The 20,690-nt window shown below is 41.8% G+C and overlaps 2 protein-coding genes across 5 annotated transcripts in view; one reads left to right on the plus strand and one right to left on the minus strand.

Moving 5' to 3' along the window:
* The window catches only part of runx2b (RUNX family transcription factor 2b), a 56,324-nt gene extending 39,505 nt beyond the window's left edge, over positions 1-16,819 (plus strand). For 3 of the 4 annotated variants that reach the window (XM_055044164.1, XM_055044161.1, XM_055044163.1), the window contains 3 exons: positions 5,249-5,416; positions 7,717-7,878; positions 15,441-16,819. In XM_055044164.1, coding sequence (XP_054900139.1) covers positions 5,249-5,416; positions 7,717-7,878; positions 15,441-15,919 — 809 coding nt within the window. In that variant the 3' untranslated portion in view covers positions 15,920-16,819. The remainder of the gene's footprint in view (positions 1-5,248; positions 5,417-7,716; positions 7,879-15,440) is intronic. The other variant, XM_055044165.1, reaches the window with a different exon arrangement.
* A 998-nt stretch (positions 16,820-17,817) lies between these two features.
* LOC129369280 (ataxin-8-like) lies at positions 17,818-20,690 on the minus strand. The gene is made up of 2 exons (XM_055044694.1): positions 19,510-20,690; positions 17,818-17,835 (listed from the first exon to the last, which is right to left on the minus strand). Exons 1-2 carry the CDS (start codon positions 19,774-19,776, stop codon positions 17,818-17,820), a joined length of 285 nt encoding a protein of 94 aa, XP_054900669.1. The 5' UTR covers positions 19,777-20,690.

Here is a 20,690-nt window from a genome sequence, read left to right on the forward strand (position 1 = left end):
TTAAGAGAAATCCTGTGCTGGGGGCACATGAGAGACAAGTCATTAGTTCGAGATTTCTGTGCTCGGGATCAGATTCATTCTAATGTAGCCATTAATCATTGAGGACTTGTATTCTGTTGCCTACTTGCTTTAAGTAACGGTTATCAGATCAACAGCTGAGAGTTGAATCCAGACGGCTAAAATAATACTATTCTAGGATCAGAGTACAGTGGTTCAAGATATAATCTGAAGACATGTTATTGATCCATTATTATTTCTGGTTGTGTTTGTGTGTGCCTGACCCAGTGGTGCCAGTGTCAGTGTGCAATGATGCGCTTGTGCAAATGTTCGTGATCGTATGTCCAGACGTTTCCATACCCCCTTCCTCTCTCTCTCTCTCTCTCTCTCTCTCTCTCTCATTTTTTATTTTTTTTTTACTTCACAAGAGTGTGTTTCTGTGTGTGTTAAAGTCGCTCACATCTGGTCTGAATCTGTCCGTGTTTCCGGCCGCTGGCTGGGCAGGGAAGTGGCAGGCGCTATCGAAAATCTCCGCTGTTTTCACAGGGATGATGGGAATCTCAGGGACTTTCCCTAAGGCAGTGAAATCATCCGTTTTTCCCGCTCCTTTAAATACCCCCAGCTCATTCCTCCGCCCAGCGAGGGTTCCGATAAAACAGCTGAGTTGTCTTGTGTTTGGCAACTGTTGTCCTCTAAAAGGTGTAATTAACTCATGAAAAACTGTATTTACCGTCAAGGCTTGCTAAGCTAATGGGCTTGAGGTCTGGCTGTTGGGAGCGCAGATTGGTCTCTAAATGTTATTGTTGACATCTTCCATCCCTCCAGTTTGTGAAAGAAGTGTTTTGGTTTTTTTCTGGTAGTCTGTGCCCAAATATAGAACATTGGAACCTGATAGACCAGGAAGCAAATTAGCAAAACGAAAAGAAAATAAACTGAACGCCTAGAAGAATTTCTCTAACCTGGATGTAATTTGGTTCCCATGTAGACTAAGCGTTAGCATCATAGGTTCAGTGTTAACACTTTGCTAAAAGAGTTAGAGACAATCATTATACACAGAGGATGTAGACCCATTCAATAACAGGCAATACCAGGACTTCATAGTTCAATGGGAAGCTGGGTTATGTCCAGCAGTTGTCTGCCAAATTAGTGCATTTTGTTACAGAGTGAAAGACATCGCAATACACTCATGGACAAGTTGGTCCAGAAATCAGTCCAATGAAACATTTGTACACAAAATCTAACCCTTATCAATCTTAGTACTGTGGTTCTGAATGCATAATGTAAATCCTCTCTGTCTGGTGACCATTACTGTTCTGTCTGGCTCCATAATCAAACTTATGATGCTCTGCCACTGCATTCGTTTTGCTCAGATCGTACTATTCCCAGCCAGAATGAACCAACAGTTTTTCAACTCCCTGAAGTTTTTTTATATCTCCTATATAAACTAAACCAATCTACATATTAATATTTTACCAAGCGGTTTCAAATAAATAAATAAAAACTTAATTTCTGGCAGTAACCAGACTAAGGGTACAGTACGTGGTGTATATTTTTACATTAAATTCCTTACATTTGCAAAAGCAAACTTGATCTGCACCACATTTCCTTACGATACGGTATGAGTAAAATATGAAAACTACCTTATTAATTAAACCATTAGCTATCTGTAATGGGTACCAATTTACAACACATTAAGTTTTTTTGTATCCAAACTACAACAGTGCACCCATTCCACAACATATCGGTATTTATTCAAATAGATAATTGTGATTCATTTTAGCACAAAACCCAAATCATTATCAGCTCACCTCATTGTTATAAAAAAACTGTTTTGTTTGACAAAAAATGCCATCCTGCTTCCCACCAAATATAGCCGAGCTCGTTAGAACTCAATTTTGAAGTAAAATTATTTGAAGCTTGTTTCCAGAAGGCATAAACTCTGTTTTTCAGTTCATTTTGTACCTTATGATTCATTGGATCCAATGGACCTTTCTTTTTTTCTTCTTCTTCTCTTATTTCTCATGAGTCATAAAAGTTGGTGTATATTTGTTCAGGTGTGGCTGTAGAGTAGAACAGCTTACCATGACTGCTGAGTCTTGTAACATTTCCACATGGGACTTTTGGTGTCTAAAACTGTTTTAATGTGTTGCTTTATTTTAAGCATGCAAGCAGTTTCACATAGTTGTTTTTCAAAATCCATCTTGAAACACTTTTTTTGTTTTTGTTTTTTTTTTGTGGACTTTCTTGTTCTTCTTTGAATTAGTGAGTATTTTAATTTGGAGCGTGTCGAGTAGTTTAAGGATCCTGTGGCCTTTAATTTTGGGGTTTAGGGTTTAAGGAAGCAACCGTATCCCGCCCGACCTTTTTTCTCTATGAATGATTTACAGTTGAGTCACCGAGCTGACTTCTCACTTAACTGTAAATATTTACAGTAACAGTAAATTTAACCTGTGCAGCTCGGACGTCGCGCTGTCCAAATACCACCTTTGTGTTTCGGGATCCTCCTGAAAGACGTTGCGATCCAAAACCCTCTCTTAACTGTTTCACCATTTGCTGCAGTCGGCCCATCTAATGGGGGCTGTGTCGCCTGACTGGTTCAGAGCTCTTAATTTACTGGTCATCGGGGGTCTCTTCCTCACCCTGTCCTCCTCCTACTTGTGTCTGTCCCCCTCATCTCACTTGGAACTCCTTTAGCTATTTATTTCCATCACCAGGAGACAGGCAGAGCACAAAGCCCTCACTGTGTCCCGGGGCTTTTTTAGGACAGAAACGCTGCCTGTTTTAAAATGGAAACGCTATGATTGACTGGGCACGGCTTACACGGAGGAACGAGGAATGCCTCGACATGAATAAATTACCCGCCGGAATGATGGAGACGCACTAATAACGAAGTATGGAAGTGAGTTACTGTCGACACCAGATATTTTTCTCTCTCTCCGTGCAACATTAAATCAGACTTAGCCTTTCCTGTGGAGTCTGAAAAACACCACAACAGCTGAGGGCATCGTGGAGATGGCCGACGAGGCCGGAGTCCGCTGAACAGCCGCTTCTTCAAAAGCAGCACAAAATGCATGGTTAGTTTGTTAAAGTGCTCAGAGACAAAACCTTCATTTCTAGAGACGTATCTTGTTTTAGTAAAAAAAAAAAAAATTATAATAATAATAACAGACTGTTAATCTGTCCTTCCTCAAGAAGTTACAACATTAGTGAAAAGTTCAGTTATTTCAGTAACTCACTTCACTAAGTGCAACACATTGTATAGATTAATCAGACACACTGTTTCATTCATGCTAAGCTAATAAAACATGACTTTAAAAATTAGAATATGACATCAGACTAATAAGACAACATGTCCAATACAGAATCGTGAGCTTCTATGTACAATAAAGACTCTTATTTTCTGATGATCTTACAAACAATATATCTTGTCTCCGTCAAGGCAATCACAGAGATCACACTACAATGATTATGATATAATTACAGCATGTCTGACCAATCAATGACTCCTTCCCCTCGCCCCTCTCAGGTCTGATTGATTGCAGCAAGATATTTGGTGTTTTGGTTCCAAGATGTTGTTCCACAGTGAAATAATTTGTTGTGAAGAGCAGGATGGTTTTTAATTGCATATCTGAGGTCGAAGTAAAGCGGAGTTGCAGAGGTGGAAAGGTGCCAAGCTGTAATGGGCGGCTCTGAAAGAATCCACTCTTGTCATTTTGCATTTATTTACCCATTAAAGGGTAAAAAGTCTTGCAGAAGCTTGGAAAGCTGAATACAATACGCAGCAAAGCTCCTCCAGCCAGGATGTCAGTGATACATTTGGTAAACCATTCTTATTTTTCTTTTTTTTTTCCCCTTCTGTGTGATGCTTTAGAAATACAAATGATGACTGTCTTTGAGAATCGAATGCCCTTTTTTGTTTTTATTTTTTGTTTATCCTCCTGTCTGCTCGTCTCAACACCCACCCTGAGTTGTAGGTGTAGTGCCAGGCCTTTGTTCCCAGCTCTGACTGCAGGCAGGTTGGGCAGGATTCTGAAGTAGCTCACTGTTTCTGCCCAAGCCAGCTGGAGCGCGGCCAAACACAGCAGGAGTTTCTGCTCTCCACTGTTTGATATTTACTTTACCGCTTTTACAGGGGAACTAGTGCAAGACCAGACAGACATACTGACACAGTGCTGTGTCGGTGCTGAAAAGAACTATGTGTGTGTGTGTGTGCGTGTGTGTGCATGTGTGCAGGCCTCTTATAGTACCCCACCTTTACTGAACAGCAGTCCACACCTGGCCCTTGGCCTGGGAAGGTTTTGATTGGGTTCCCACTGCAAGCTTGATAGGGATGGAAAAGGGTTGGGCTCAGAAGAAGAAAGTGTACTTGGTCTGGTATGTTGTGGCTTACCGCACGTGGGTTATCTAAGTTCATGATTTTTAATTGTTTGCTACTAGCTACAGTTGCATATCTCATATTATTGGTGGGTGGACTGGCTGATGGAATGACCGGGGGACCGTCCCGGTGGGCTCCAGGATTAGTGAGTCGGTGGTTTAGTCTTTGGAGGAACTGTCACGCTGGAACTGGAACGTCGTCGTTTATGGTGCGTCACGATGCCTCCGACTACGCCGTTTCAAATACCGTCTCTGCTCTCCTTCGCTGCAGTTGGGCAGATTTCCTGCATATCCACGGGGTGGACCTGTAAAAACACGAACAAGCACTACAAGGGTAACCCGTCACACAAAACCTGGCCTATAAAAACAATTAGCCACTGTGGTGCTAATTATTAACTCAAAACAATCACAACGCGGAAAAGCTCGGTCTCCAGTAGCACTAAATCTCTGCGTCTGCCTCTTGCATCCAGCCGAAGAGACAAAGTAAAGAACAATATTGCTGAATATCATCAGCATAGAAATGATAAGACATGTCTGATTACCTGGCCTTTATGAGAATAGAAAAGAAATTTTGTTCATTTCAATATTTCTCTTTAGGTTCAAACAAAACACGTTCATCTTCAAAGTCTCGGAACATGCACATGGATGACAATGCTAGATATTAGCATAGCCTTTTGTGAATTAGGTGCTATAAAGTAGCCTAAACCATCCCACTGACTTGGAAAAGCAAACTTAGAGTCATAGCACTAACGGTTGCAACAACCTGTAACAGTAGTTGTCTCAAGTTGTCTTACCTTTGCCAAAATCCTGCCATTGTCACGTGAACATAACTGATGTAGCCCCTCCTTCTTCTTCTCGCTTTCTTTCTTTTGTTCAGGGCATCGTCAGAAACTTGAGGACCCGCCCAAAGCTGGCCTGTTCTCAGACCGCCTTAGTGAGCTTGAGAGGATGAGGGTGAGGGTCACGGTTCCCACGCAAACGCCCCGACCAGCTCTCAACACCGCAGCCAACACCTTCAACCCGCAGGGTCAGACACAGATAACAGGTGAGCTACTACGGTTAGTTTCTGTCGAGTAGTTCAAGTGTTAAACATCCAGCTGGTGTTTGAAGGATGGAGATAACAAGGTGTTTGGTGTAAGTAGAGTTAGGAAGCAACAAGTTACATTCACTCAACTGCATTTACTTTTAGGAGTATTTGTACTACGTTCTCCTTTCTACTTTTGCTTGAGTACTTTTATTATGAAGTATTTCTGCTCTGACTTGAGTACAGCTTCTGGATTCTCTACTCACTGAATGAAGACTGAACATGTTTTAACCCAAAACTTTATACACACCTGTAGTTTTTGTTCAATTTTCATAAGTTTTATATTTTAAAAAACTGATTTGAGAGCATTATTTTTGTTATGGATGTGAATTAAAGTCATTTTGATCCTCAAAAGACCAAAATTTTCACTTAACTTCATATTTTGGTCTGTGTCATGATGTCATTTTAATGGAAGTAGTCGACTTTTCACCAAATACTTTCTTATTCTCTTGGATGTGTCCAATTTTTACTTGAGTAAAAATATGGTGAAGTAATGCTACTCTTACTTGGGTACATTTGCTGTGTACTCCACCCATCTCTGAGTGCAATCCAGCTTTTTACAACGTAAACATCAACATGGCCTAAAGCTGCATAAAAAGTTATGACTGCACACATGACACACATACCCGTCTTACAACTCATGTTTTATGTCAAGACAAGGCATTTGAAACATTTTGTCCTTTTTAACAATCCGTTGGAAATGCGACACCGAAGATGCTCGAGACTAAGCTCTAACTCGCACCACAAGCTTTATGACCGCTGAGCGTTTGCCAAGCATTGTCCGGCCGAACCACTTGGAGGTCCGCTGTAAAACATCAAACCCCAACTGGAGCCACGGCCTGACGGCACGAGAGTCTTATGTTGCGTCTGAGATTGTCTGTCCCTCTCTGCCCCATCGCTCAATCAATCTCCAGCTTAGGCGGTAACACCATCTCTCACGGTTGGGCACGGCCGCCACCCGATCGCTCCCAAATCGCACGTGGTTATTCAAGTCTCAGTTATTTTTGGAGCCGGGCATTGTGGTGCTTCTAAGGGGATCGTTAGAGGCATGGTTGAACAGCGTGTGTTACACACTCTGGCTTAAGACGCCGACTCGTTTTACCGAATGATATTCAAATCTTTTTAGTTTTTGAAATCGTAAAGTAAGAGTAAAATTTCCATTTTCACTCAACCTCTTTTGTTTTTTTCCCCGTAAACTTTTTTAGCTGTACATTTTCATCTGCTTGCACTTTTTGTCCTTTGTTTTTAAGGCAAAACAGTGCCATGGCTAAAGTATTTACTTTTACTTTTTTTTTTTTCCACATAGCAACCGCTAAACCGCAATGCATTTCATTGGGAGACCAACACAAAGTTGTGCTTAACTGTGGAAGGTTAAAAAAATAACAAAAATAACATTGCATCCCTGTTGTGTAACATGGTGGTGGCAGGGTGGTGCTGTTGGGGTTCTTTGTGTTGAACAAGGCGGAGAAAGATTAAACCAAAATCCAATTGAGAATCTGTTTCCTTATTTTTATTTTTTTGTAGCTAAATATTCCAAAAGCATCTTCTTCCTTCCATGTTGCATTAATGCAGCGCTTTGTTTTACATAAAATCCCTGTAAACTGCATTGAAGTTTACATGGATTCCACTTTTGTAATGTGATAAAAAGTGTAAAAGCTTCTCTTGGCACTGTGTATCAACTTTCCTCCTGCTTGCTGATGTGTTTTTCTTTCACACCCCCACTCAAGCCCAACTTTGGCATCACTTATACAACTAAATACAAAGTCTGTTCTTCCAGTAGCCTTGAGAAGAACAACCTACAGCTCACAGTGTTTCTGAAGGAAAAAAGGAAAAGCCTTCACGGTCTGTTGTGTCGTTGCACAGACACAATAACAGAGTCTAGCACGCTGTGGTATTTAGCGTGGCGTGTTTACATCCTGGACCAGGGCCAGCGAGGCTTTTCTGCTTCTCAGCTGCGAGCGCAAAGTTTTATAAGGCAAACAGGAAGATCTTCTCTTCAGAGGTAAACATTGGTTGTGTCACCGGCGAGACCTTTTCCAGAATACACACGAGTGATATCTGCAATCCTAAATAAAACTACTGATGAAAAGAGACAAGGGGGGCAAACAAAGTTTAAAGCTGCTGTAAATGTCTGACTGACTTTAGCCAAACTGATTGGAGTGTTTGAATGTGCATGTTGGGGCTCTTGTAATTATTCTCCCTTTTTTTTTTCTCGCTTCCTTTTTTTTCCTTCCTTTCCTTGCTTCTTTTCTTCCCATCAGACCCTCGTCAGTCCCAGTCCTCTCCTCCGTGGTCGTACGAACAGCCGTACCCGTCCTACCTGAGTCCCATGGCGTCCCCCTCTGTCCACTCCACCACCCCCCTCTCCTCCAGCCGAGGCACGGGCCTGCCTGCCATCAGTGACGTGCCTAGACGATTGCCAGGTAGAGCCATTACTCTCTAGGGAAAGCTAAACCTCTGATATCTCAAGGCATCACGAAAGCGCATAAACGCAGGTCCTCTCCCTGCGGAGCATTAAATCAGACAGAAGGTTTCCTGTTAGCAGACAGTTTGAATCGTCAACTGCTTTAGTTCTAAATGCCAAACTAATGAGAGAGAAAATTCACATTTACTCAAAAAACGTTAATGTCCTGGCTTTGTAAGCTCCTGATTGGCTGATTAACAACACTTGAGTTAGACAGAGACACAACTCTGTGTCTCTGAATGAATTGAACTATTCATCTTGACACATAACTACAGACAACTCATTGGAATGTCCAGCCGTCATGAAGCGGTTCTGTGCAGAGGTTGCGCTAGACTCTTTCGTTTCCGGTCATTGTGACTGACGAGGTTAAAAAATAAAATCCTGTCATAATGTCCTTGTACATTGATAATCGTGACATATTCATTTGTGGTTATTTCCCTTTCGGGACAGAGGCGAGGTTCTGCTTGAACAGGTCGCCAGTTTGTCGCAGGGCTATTTTTTATTCAGTCTAATTAATAATCAGTCCAAACTTGACTTTATTTCTGAAAAAAAGATTATGTCAAGCTACCCACAATTAATCAAAACACTAATGGCGTGTAGTTTGCAGTGACGCAGGGTCATGCGCTAGAAAACCACTTTGAAATTGTCTCCAGTTTGTGGCTTCTTTCTCTCGCAAGACGAGGCAACGCTGTTAACAGAGAATCTGCATCGCGACATCGCCCAGAAATTAGATGAACACATGTAACCTTTTCATCCACTTGTGAGTAATCAAATGTCTGTAGTCCAGTTGCAGAGGCTGTTGCGAGGGTTTGGATTTTTGCTTCGGACAGAATATCTTCTCACGGCTCTTTTGATGCTGATCTGGATGCTGAATCTGCGCTTTGATTCAACAATGGAGTCATGCATTACAAGCAAAGCTTCAACCAAAGTTTTGAAAACGGGGAACGTTTCTCAGACTGAAGTGAACGAGGGGTTTCCTGATCCCGCGAGGCTTTGCTTCGGTGGAAGGTCATTCGTTGCCATCAGCATTTTAGAAAAGCTGGTCAAAGATGGAAAATATTTGGTCAAAATGACCATTTATCCTGTCCCAAAGACGCCTGCGTCTTTGCTGTCAAGTGTGAGAATTAACTACAGAACAGAGGCAGAGCCAAAGCAGGAAACAGAGAGTTATTGTCCAGAGTGAAAAAAGGATTTACCAACATTATCTCAGTAAGCAAGGAATCAGTTCTCCAAGACAAACATAAAAAAGCAGTTTACAGTTTACAAATCAACTCTGGAATAAGGACGTAAATTTTCAGAGACTTGTGTTTGATTTGAGGTTACTAGAGTTGAAATGTTTGATGACAATGCTTATTGCTACTTTGGGAGGAAAAAATGGGATATAAATGCAGTATGAAGTGCAGTAGTGATGGGATCATGCTGTTTGGGTGTTTTGCTGTACACCTTTAAAAGAAAATGGTGACATTTTGAGGAAAGAACATTTTGAGGAAATATTGTCATCACTTTCAGACTTCAGCCAGGAAGTTCACGACTTCCAAATGGACAACAACCCTAAGCAAAGAGCCAAGCTGGCCACAAAGTGGCCTAAAAACAACAAAGTCAGTGTTTCAGAATGATCTCAGTCCTCCAGAAAATTTTCTTGGTCAGAACTAAAAAGGTGTTCATCAGAAAGACGAATTAAACCGCTGACACACTCGTCTATGGAATGAGGAATGAGCCAAGATTCCAGCAAGCTCGTGTTGGAAGAGTATCCGACATATTTCATCTGCGTCAATCTCAAGGCGCGGGGGCCAAATCTGGCCCGCCGTCGCTTTTTATGTGGCCCTCTAGACTTCAAATTACATCAATAAGTCCCTCCGGTCTTTCACAAATCTGCAAAATTCACACAAAATCAACAAATTGCCACGTTTTTCTTATTTTACTGCAAAAGTTTCTCAAAATTGATCCAAAACAGAGTTTAAGCTACTGCCGCCACAGCCATACTTTATTTATGTGAAGTTACAGCACGCAATTCATACGGCGAGAAATAAAAAGTCACATTTAATGTTGTGCATTGGCGCAAATATTGTAAAAATTTCTTGCAAATATTTCCAAATTATCACCACTAAATCTACATTTTTGACAGCAAAAAAAACACTAAAACAATCACAAAGTCCTGGAGGAGCAGCTTTTTATTTATATTTTAACAGTGTAAATAGTTTAAGAACATTTAGATTTTTGACATGACCCAAAATGAAAAAGAGTTCTACGGCACCCAAACTAAAAGGCAACGCTACCAAACACTGGGCCAATTATCTGGATGGAAATTTCTGCATTAGAAGAAAGCTTAAAAAAATAAAATAAATAAAATAAAGTTCCCTGATGGCAAACTGAAAAAAATCTGATAATCCTAACTGGGCCTGAATGTACAGTAATACGTGTAAAAATATGATTTCCGATTTCACACTTTTACACACTGTTGCTAATAAAAAGGTCCCCAACCCAAACCCCCCCCCCCCCCAAAAAAAAAAAAAAAACAGCATTTATCAGGAAGCTGCTGTTAGCATGAGTCTGGTCGCCTCGCTAACGGAGGAGAGAAAAAGAGGTTGTTTCCTCTTTCGCCCTGCGCCTTTGATCCCAGAGGAGCATGGGTAATAACAGGCCTCGGGATAATAACAGGGTCGTGGCTGACAAATAAAGTGTCTTTACAGCGATACGCCGCTCTCTCAAAGCATCCTGGGTAATTGCATTAGCCGATTCCTTCGCGCCGAGGGCGGCGTCCATGTCCCGGTTTATCTCCGATGTGGATGAAAACTCTCACATGCCGCCAAACAAGTTTCTCCCCCCGTACACCTGTTTGACTTGCTGCCATGTGTACGTCTCTCTCTCTCTGTCTCTCTCTGTTTCCTTGTTCCAGCACACTTCACCCTCCTCTCCATGTGCGTGGGTGTATGTGAGTATGTTTATGTGCCCCGAGCGAGGGCGAGTGATTAAGCGCTGCAGCCGTGTGACTCTGCATCAGAAAGGTTTAAAACCCAGCCAGCTGCCCCGTCAGCTCTGATTAGCTCGGTCTTTCCCCCCTCGGCCTTTCATCTCGCGAGCGCCGGGGCTTTTGTTCTCCGAGTGACAGATGTGCACGAGAGAGCATGCGCACACGTTCCACAGCCTGGCCTCTGCCCCTTCGAACCCCAACCGCCCCCTCGCACACCTGCGCGAGGTGATGCGCCCGAGGCTCGCTGATTTCCAGAGATCATGTTGACACCTTGTCAGGAGGCTCCGTAACATTATCTGTGCCGCAGACCATGCGAACAGAAACTGATACGCACCTTTAAGCTTTTCACAATTTGTCACTTTTCAACTGCTGTTTCAGTTGTATGTGATGCGATTGACAGGTGAGCTGCACTGGATAATTGGAAAGTGGAAGGAAAATAAAATGTTAATACTTTGTAGAGCCACCCTTCCTTGAGGTATGTCTCTGCTTTTATTGTTTCTTTTTCAATTCTTCTTTGCCACTTGCAAAGAATAATGGAAAAATTTTTAGCTGGACTTAGTTTTGGCCTTTGACTAGGCCATTCTAAGCAGGGCTTGAATTTTCATTAATCGATATGAATCGACTAGTAAAATAAACGTAATTTAGTCACTGGTTAATCATTAACTGGAATATACAGGCTCAAATTTGCTAAAAGAAAAACACACTCAGAGCAGTAATAAAAAATATCAACATTTTGCATTTAAGATTAAAAAAAATACGATCTGTAAATATGTTCTAACCCAAAGCATGATGTGGCTGTTTTAGCTTCACCTCCTTCAGATTCAGTGAAATAAAACAAAATCTCTTATTAAACACCGTTTGCTGTACCGTTAATAATCAAATTATTATTATTATTATTAGTATTATTATTATGTAGTTGCACTGTGTTGATGTCAGTCAGGGACGGAGCTTTTCACTTGTTGATAACAGTTTTTTTAGCTGCAGATGCATCCTTTGCCACAAATGATTAAATGCACACTAAATGAGTGACGTTATATAATTTTAGGCTAGAAAATGTTTGTTTCGAAAGGTAGTTGAATTATTTGCTATTGTTTATGTATTTCTAACATGATGTAAGACAAGCTAAGGTAGTTTAATGAAAAGTCTTCAAAATGTGTCTTTCTTTGTTTTTTCTATTCATATTAATCAATTTTCTGCCACTTCACCAGCTTCTCTGTGTCTTATTTAAAATAAAATATAATCTCCGTAGCCTGAATGTTTTGATTATGTACTTTCTACACAGTATGTCATCTTATATCACAATCAAGTAACTATGGTATATAGAGCTGTATATATCAAACACCACTAAAAATATATATTTTACTTCACAATTTAACGCCTTGAAGTTGGTCGTGTGTCTCATTAAGAAGCTCCTGTTCTTAATGACACCGCGCCTTAAGAGAACAATGCAGAATGGAGCCGAGCTTTTGCCCCACTCAGCTCCTCCAGACTAGCGGCAGCAAACATCTGGTGGAACTGCGAGTCCTCATAACTCATCATGCAAACTACTTCTAGGTCCAAAGCTGCTAAGAACGGTTGTAAATATAATGATGATGCATAATCAGAAGCACTGTTCCTTTAAGACCTGGAGCTCCTTAAAGAGACAGCGGCACAAATATTCAAAGTTATGCTTAGCATTTATTTTATACCGACTGAAGACATAGTTGCTCGATGGTGCTGTAAAATGGCACCTTGTTCCTGGAAAATATTTAATATCGCCCCTTTTAGCAACCCAGCCCAGGTGCTGAGCAAAAGTTCATCAAACCGAGTCATAACACCTAATTCGGAAATGACGCCGCGCTGTTTGAAAAGGCCCTCCAAACATTTAGACACTGTTACACTCTGGTTTCCTCTCAGCTAATAAAGTTTGATCTGGCTCATCATCACAGGGCCCCACTGAGCATCGGGGTAGGCCAGAAAAAACACGCTAAAAAACAAGAGTCGGTATTTTATTGAACAGCACTGAGATCACACTTCTGCCCCACAACAGAGACAGTCGCCCACTATTGCTATTCGAATCAAACAAATCTGGTGGAAAGAGGAAGTTTAAGGGCCCTAATTGGCAGCATATGCTATCTGACGCTAGCGACAAACCCCGGCTTCGCAATCCCTCCCTGCACATAAACACCGCAGCCCTCCTCTCCACCAACCCAGCCCCCCTGTCCTCTCGGAGCAGACATGGTGACACGGAAGACGCCTTGTGATTTATGATAAGAGCGCCATGGCTGGACTAAACCACCGAGAGGAGACGGATGGAGGGGAAGAGAAGAGGAGGAGGAGGACCTCCTATTCTCCTTCAACTCTTCGCCCAGCGCGAAGCTCGCCACAGCCAGTTAGTGGTTTTTGGGTATTTTTTAAGGGATGAAGCGAAAAGAGGAACGAAGGGTGAGATGGAGCAGCTCCCGCTCGGCTCTCTCCGTCGCACACAAACACGCCCGTGCGCGCACTCACACACAGATACGCACGCACACGCGCGCACACACTGGAGCCGATGGGAGGCGAGGAGAGGAGCCACATCAGAGCTCAGCCCTGCCTCATTATGGATCTCATGGAAACTGTTTCTGCACAAAGTGTTTCCACATGTGCAGCTCCTGATTCATCCCAACTTGCCTCTTTTTTTTTTTTTTCTTTCGTTTTATTTTTTTTTATGTGCATACAGTATTCACACACATCCACTCCCGGCACACGCACACACAAACCGACTCCACACGCATATAAACAATCATTTAGACACACGTAAACATGCGCCAACACACACACACACAGAGGAGCGCTGATGTGGAAATACATTGGGTCATGTGCGGCTCGGCAGAGGTTATCAAAACTCAGGAACGGTGATTCAGATAGTATTTATAGATAAGTGCTATTCCATAAACCGCAACGTTAATTTTGCAAATTGGTGAATACACATATCGGAATACACATAAATGACTGTTAAATTTACAGCAGGGTTGGTTTTTTTGTTTTGTTTTTGTTTTTGAAATTCCCCAAGAGACGAATTTATTAAATTCAATTATTCTACAAGAGGTTTTAAAGCTGACACGCTTAGAAAAAAAAAAAAGAAAAGATGTGTAATTACAGTGCCGTGCAACGAGCTGCTGGGCCTTTTTCACATTTCGCCACGTGACAACCGCAAACTATTTTATTAGGATTTTATGTGCGAGAAAGGCACAAAGTAAATCAAAATTTATTAACGTTTTTTTTTTTTTTTAAGTGGTTTTCAAGCTTGGTTTTATTTTCCCCCCCAAAAGAAATTGAAAGTGTGTCGAACTTTACTTCTTCATTAGGGAGAGGCAAAGGCGATGAGAATATGGACGAGCTATATGTTGGGTCATTGAGTCAGAAAACCTGTAAGACCCTTATAAATTATTTCAAATGTATTTTTTCTTTAGCTTTATGTCATTTTGTTCCCCCGTGAAAAACCTAGCTGGAGCATTGATTCTTCCATGTATCTTTGAGGATTCCTTAAATCTCCCATGCCAACCATTTGGTATCGTCTAAATACTTGCTCCCACTCGGCTCCTCCAGACTAGCGGCAGCAGCTATCAGCAAACATCTGGTCGTACCAACTGCTTCTCAGCCCAACTCTCCTCAAAGCGGTTGCAAACAAGGAAGGTCGCTGTGATGAGTGTCGGAAAAGAGCTTTTGCTTCTTAAAGAGACAGGCGCCAATTTCAGAGCGTCAGATTTCTTTCGAGCGTTTTTGTCAAAATTGGAAACAACGTGCCCGTAAAATACGAAGCGCTGCCTCTTTTATATCCCCTCTGGTTAAGTGTCAGTTACCTTCGAGGGTCGACGGAAAAACTTGTGTGCAAAGCTAGCAGAGACACACCGCAAAAGACTTGCAGCTGTAATGTGCAGGGAAAGCTGCTTGTGCAAATAATTCCCAGGACGCCGCAGTTATTGTTGTTTGTTTATTTTCTAAAGCCATGTGTAGTTTCCTCTCACTTCACAGTTACGTCCTACTTTGTGTTGGTCTATCCAGAAAAACAATAAATAAAAAATAATCCCAATAAACTTATTTAGTTTGCCTGTAGAAGAAGAAGTCACAAAAACAAACAAACCCAAACATGTTCAACAGAACTTTGATTTTTGCAAAAGCCCGAAATCTAACAATGGAGCCACTATTGGCAGATTATTTCACTTATAACATGGGAAAAATGACTTGAGAGAAATAACATGCCAATTCAACTGGTACTTTTTACCTGTATTAAGAAATTATTTACTTAAAATAAGTTAATAATTTCTTGCAGAAATGTTACTTATGTGTTAGTTTTGTTGACTTCTGGAGTACTAAGAAACTAAACCAAAAAAACGTTCTACGACTTTGTGTTGTTAAAGTAACTGGCTCATTGTTCTGTGAGGGGGGGGGTTCTTGTTAGCTTAGCACGTGCCACTTCATTAAATACACCGACCGATTGCCGTAATGTTCCTAGAACATCCTAAAGTCGGCCACATGTATAAGATCCCCACGTTGATAACGATGTTTTTCTTTCCTCCGTGTTTTTCCAGGGTCTTCTGACCTGAGTCCGTTCCCCGGCCAGTTCGAGCGCCAGTTCCCGAGCCTCTCCTCCATCACGGACAGCCGCTTCTCCAGCCCGCGCATGCACTACCCGGCCACCTTCACCTACACCCCGCCCGTCACCTCGGCCATGACGCTCGGCAGCGCCCACTACCACACCTACCTCCCCCCGCCGTACCCGGGCTCCACCCAGAGCCAGAGCGGGCCCTTCCAGACCAGCAGCACGCCGTACCTGTACTACGGCGCCTCCTCCAACTCGTACCAGTTCTCCATGGTGCCCGGCGGCGACCGCTCGCCGTCTCGGATGGTGCCGCCTTGCACTAGCGCCTCCACGGGCACCTCGCTGGTGAACCCCAACCTGCCCAGCCAGACGGAGGGGGGCGTGGACGGCGACGGGAGTCACAGCAACTCGCCGACCGTGCTGAACCCCGGCGGGCGCATGGACGAAGCGGTGTGGAGGCCGTACTGAGGAAAGACCAGGAGGACATGCGGATGACAAGTCAAGTGATGTCACGGTTTACAAGCACAAAACCCCCTTTTGTTTTCTCATATCATAATAAGGGGGGATTTCTTTCTTTTTTCTTTTTTTTAATTTTTATTTCACATCCTCAGCTGTCTCCACCTTCCGCTTGGAAATTAAAACAGAGATGATGATGATGATGATGATGATGGGGGAAGGGCAGGGAGGAGTTGGGAAAATGAAATAAAAGAACATACATGCACCGACTTGTCTTCCTGGAATGTGTTTGGACCGAGGCACTACAAAGGGAGCCATTCTCACTGCAATAATGAGAAGAAAAGACATTTAAAAAAAACAAACTATTTTTGATTTCCAAGCCTACGCAGACGGGACGTTGTTTCAATTTTTAGGGCGGCCCCTCCAGCTAAGGGATGCTGCGTCGACATTTGTAAAAGACTGCCCCTCTGTTTTTCTTTTTTGTAACGTGTTTGTACTTTATTAAGCCTTTTTTTTTTGTTTGTTTTTTTTGCAGAGCATGTTTTTGTACAATATCGAGATGCAACCTAAGCACTGAGTAGCAGATGAGAAGCGTGTGTTACCAAAAAAGCGGCGTGGACATTCATTTTGCTCTAAACCAATTAATTTAACTTGTACATTGTGGGTTGATGTAGATTGAAACGTTTTGTTTTTGTTGTTTTGTTTTGTTTTTTTCTTTTGTTAGTTTTTTCTCTAGTTTTAACTTATAAAAGCCATAAATTATGTATTGTATTTGAAACTTGAGTCGAAGAAGTGTAATCTGAATATTTTTGATGCATCTATATGACTAAGTTAATTTTATCTTTGATAGGTAATTTAAGAGTTTTCTTTTTTTTGTTGTTGTTGTTGTCATTGCTGTAGCTGCACCCCCCTCCTGTCCCCCCCCCCCCCCCCCCCCCCCCCCCCCGAAAAAAGATTTCATAATAATGATGATAATCGCTCAGAATACAAAATCTAATTTCCAGAGAGTATTGCAACACGTTTTCTTCTGGTGTGTTAAAAAAAAAAAAGAGACTAAAATAAATAAATAAATTCAGTGTAGCTGCTCGACACATAAGGAGGCCAACATCTTCGGTAGGCGTCGACACACATTTGGCTCGGAATTAAACCTTTTGGTATTTATTGAGCAATAACTCGCATCGTGCCTCTCGGCAACGCGGCATTAAAGCCAGCTTCGGTGGGGAAGAAAATAATTATCCGTTTATGGAAATTTTCTTTTTCTTTTTTTTTTTTTTTTCCTTTTTTTTATTTTTTTATTTTATTTCGTCTCATCTGGCGTGCACTTACAAACTGCTTTTCCTGACAATATGAGAACAATTGAAGCGAGTCCAAAGACGGATGCGCCTGGTGGTACAAGTTACAGCGTCAGGTCAGACATTTTTTTTGTTTTTTTTTGTTTTAAGGCTCAGTTGTTTTTTGTGATACATAAACTCCTCAGGACTGGAATAATCCCCGAATGAAATTATCTATATCTGCTTCTCTTTCTCTCTCTTTGTTTTTTTGTTTTTGTTTTTTATATCCAGCCCGGCTGAAAGCTCACTAGAGATTATAGCTTGCACACGCCAAGTTTATTACAGCTCTCATATCATGTGCAGAAGATGACTTTGAAAAAGTCTGGGTCAGTGCGTGACACACACACTCAGAGCGAGAAAGAGAGAGAAAACAGGGAAAGTAAAAAAAAAAAAAAAATTGAAACCATGACATTCCTTCAGACATTTATTTATCTACAGTTTCTTAGATTTAATATCTGACGTCCCGGCCTAAAACAACATTCTCTTGCAGCACTATAAGGAGCACGTCTGCGTCGAACCCAAAAAAGTGCTGGGGTTCAGGGAAAAAGTGCAAAAAAAAAAAAAGCGAGGTGATTGGATTCAGCTGCTGGCAGCAAACTGGTGACCAAAAAAAAAAAAAAACAGAAAGAAAGAAAATATGGGAGACTTGTATGTTTGTTTGATAAAAGCACTTATTGCTTGTTTTATTTCTAGCAGCAGTCGCGGCAGGCTGCCAGCAGAACTCGTGGTTTTGGGTCCTGAACGGGTAACACTTGGCCAAATACATCTGATCCCACCAAGACACTCTGTGTTTATTTGAAGCAAAGAAAAAAAATTAAGATTATTTTATTATTTTGTGCCTTTTTGCTATTTAATGTTTGCAGGTAATGTAGCCCCTGCTTGTGTGTGTAAAAAAACAAACAAAAAAAAGTAGAGCGAAACACGGGATCAGTGGGTTCAAGCTTTTCACTGAAGGTTTGCACGCGACCTCTGACCTCGGCCAAAGATGCTTCCAAACTCGCTTCTCGATATTGGAAAATGTCACGTCCCCCCCATCATTTGCCTCGGCTCGCACGGCCCATAAAATATCTGAAAAAGAAAAATCAGAAGGGAAATATTTCCAACAGATTTGAAAACACTGCCTTGTCAACATTTGCCACCCCTTGTCTTGTAGTCTGATTTGTTTGTTTTTTTTTTTAACTTTTGACAACCTAACAGGAAATGAACGCAGCACTGACACCCAATACTGTCTTCATCCGCTTTTTTTCTTCTTCTTCTTCTCCCACCTCACAAAAAAAGGTTATTCCTTTTTTTGTTTTGTTTTTTAAGGGGGGCAATAACTGTCACGGAGAGAAGAAAAGCCTGTATTATTTAACAATCAGTGTGTATACTTGTACTTTGTGTTGCTCCTATGTAAAGTTTACGTGTTACTCTCCATTGTTACGCTCCTTCTCATGAACACTTGTCAGGAACTGAAATCTAAAGCGATGCGGTTAGATTCTGCTGGTACGTTTCATAAAGGGGATTTTTTTATTTTAATTTTTTTATTTTATTATTATTTTTTTATAAGAAGGGACAAACAGATCTGACAACAGTGAGTGAAATTGGCATTGTGATTGTACATGTTTGTTTATTTTAAAAAATAAATAAAGCCGGTATTTTGTAACTTAACTCTTCCCTGTCAGATTTTTCCCTCATCCGACACGTCATATATTGTTTTCTCTGTTCTCAGTTAGTAGAATTTTCTGCATGTTTATTTGCTTTTTTATGTATGTTTTTTTGGTATGCGTTTACTTTTTTTTTTTTTTTTTTTTTTTTGTAAATCTTGTTTAATTGATTATCATTATCCAGTTTTATTTTATAACATAACTTTTCGGGTAAAGTTATGTTTACCAGAAATTCCTTAATTTTTTTTGGTTCATATAAAAAAAAAACATTTATCAAATAACATTTAATTTATGTTCACCTGAATGTAATTTCAACTGATTTTCTCCTTGTTCTTAGAGTTTATTTTATCTAATTTTCTAAATGGTCACCAAAATGGATTTATTTACTCAATGTTTCCCAACTCGAAGGTGTGAAACATGGACAAACTTTTAAAAAGTGACCTTAAATGTTAAAACAGGAGCAAAATCAGTGAAATAAACACCTGGAAGGAGCATGTCCCAACCAATTAGACATCATGGCAACCAGAACAAGATAACCAGCGGTCCAGTATCACAATTTTTATTTTTTTTAAAGTCATATATTTAAAATCATACATTTAAAAAAAAAGAAAATAAGGGCCTTTACATCTCCTCCACCCTTCTGTCTGCACCAGAGTTGTTTTTGGGTGGTGAGGATCCAACAGGCTGGGGATTGTGGGGGTTTTGGGGTGTAGGGGTCACACTGCTGCTGCTGCTGCTGCTGCTGCTGCTGCTGCTGCTGCTGCTGTTGCTGCTGCTGCTGCTGCTGCTGCTGCTGCTGCTGCTGCTGCTGCTGCTGCTGCTGCTGCTGCTGCTGCTGCTGCTGCTGCTGCTGTTGCTGCAGCTGCTGCTGCAGCTGCTGCTGCTGCTGCATGTCAGCGGTGCACTGTGAAACCAAAGAGATGGAGACAGGAGCAGAGAGCAGGGCAAAACCAGGCAAAGCTGTTTTACATTATTCCAAGACATAATAGAGCCAATCTAAGAGAGTGTGTGTGTGTGTGTGTGTGTGTGCGTGCGTGCGTGCGTGTGTGCGTGTGTGTGTGTGTGTACACATGCTGAAACGGGAGATCTACACCATCTCCATATGTTTTGCTAAGGCCGGGGGGATTGGGAACATTCTCTGGATTTTCCTGAATATGGATTGCGTGGAAAAGAGGCTCGGCGCTCGGTTTCAGGTTCGTATTCTCCGCGTTCTCAGCCATGTCCCGCAATTACAAATAATGAACTCCGGAGGAGCGGAGGAACCCAGACACCCGGGGAAATTAGCATGACGTTCCACCACGCGCTGGAGAGGAGCGTCAACACGCGGCCCGCGGCTCATTCGGAGGACGGACGGAAGGGGTCGACGTGGACCCCGTCTGTCAAAAGTGGAACTCCGGCAGCCGCGGTGTGCTCGACCAATTTTTTTTAATTTTGTTTTCTTATGTCGAGTCCCGCGGCCAGCTTTACAAGCAGACATCGTTTTCTGACATGCGATGATAAGTCTTTACGAGTGGGCAAAACCGCACTGTGTGAGACGATGGTGCCAGTTTGAGATTTCTTTTTTTTTGTTTTGTTTAAAGACAGAAAACACACACATATAGGGAGAGAGAGAGAGAGAGAGAGACAGATTTGACAGCTCAGTACAAACTGTTTACTTGACCTCTGCAAACTTTTTAGAAGAGCTGTTCAGGCGGGAAGTGATTCTCAAGGGCCTCATACCACTCAGGGGGCAGTATATCTCTTCCTATGTTTCCGTTTCTGCTAACAAGACTGAGTGTGTGTGTGTGTGTGTGTGTGTGTGTGTGT

This window comes from Poeciliopsis prolifica, unplaced genomic scaffold (genome assembly GCF_027474105.1).
Source record: "Poeciliopsis prolifica strain line A6 unplaced genomic scaffold, Auburn_PproV2 SCAFFOLD020, whole genome shotgun sequence".
Lineage (NCBI taxonomy): Eukaryota > Metazoa > Chordata > Actinopteri > Cyprinodontiformes > Poeciliidae > Poeciliopsis > Poeciliopsis prolifica.

Bases quoted from the DNA above. Each gene is read 5' to 3' on its own strand.
- LOC129369280 (XM_055044694.1), bottom strand. From the start codon at position 19,776: ATGCAGCAGCAGCAGCAGCTGCAGCAGCAGCTGCAGCAACAGCAGCAG.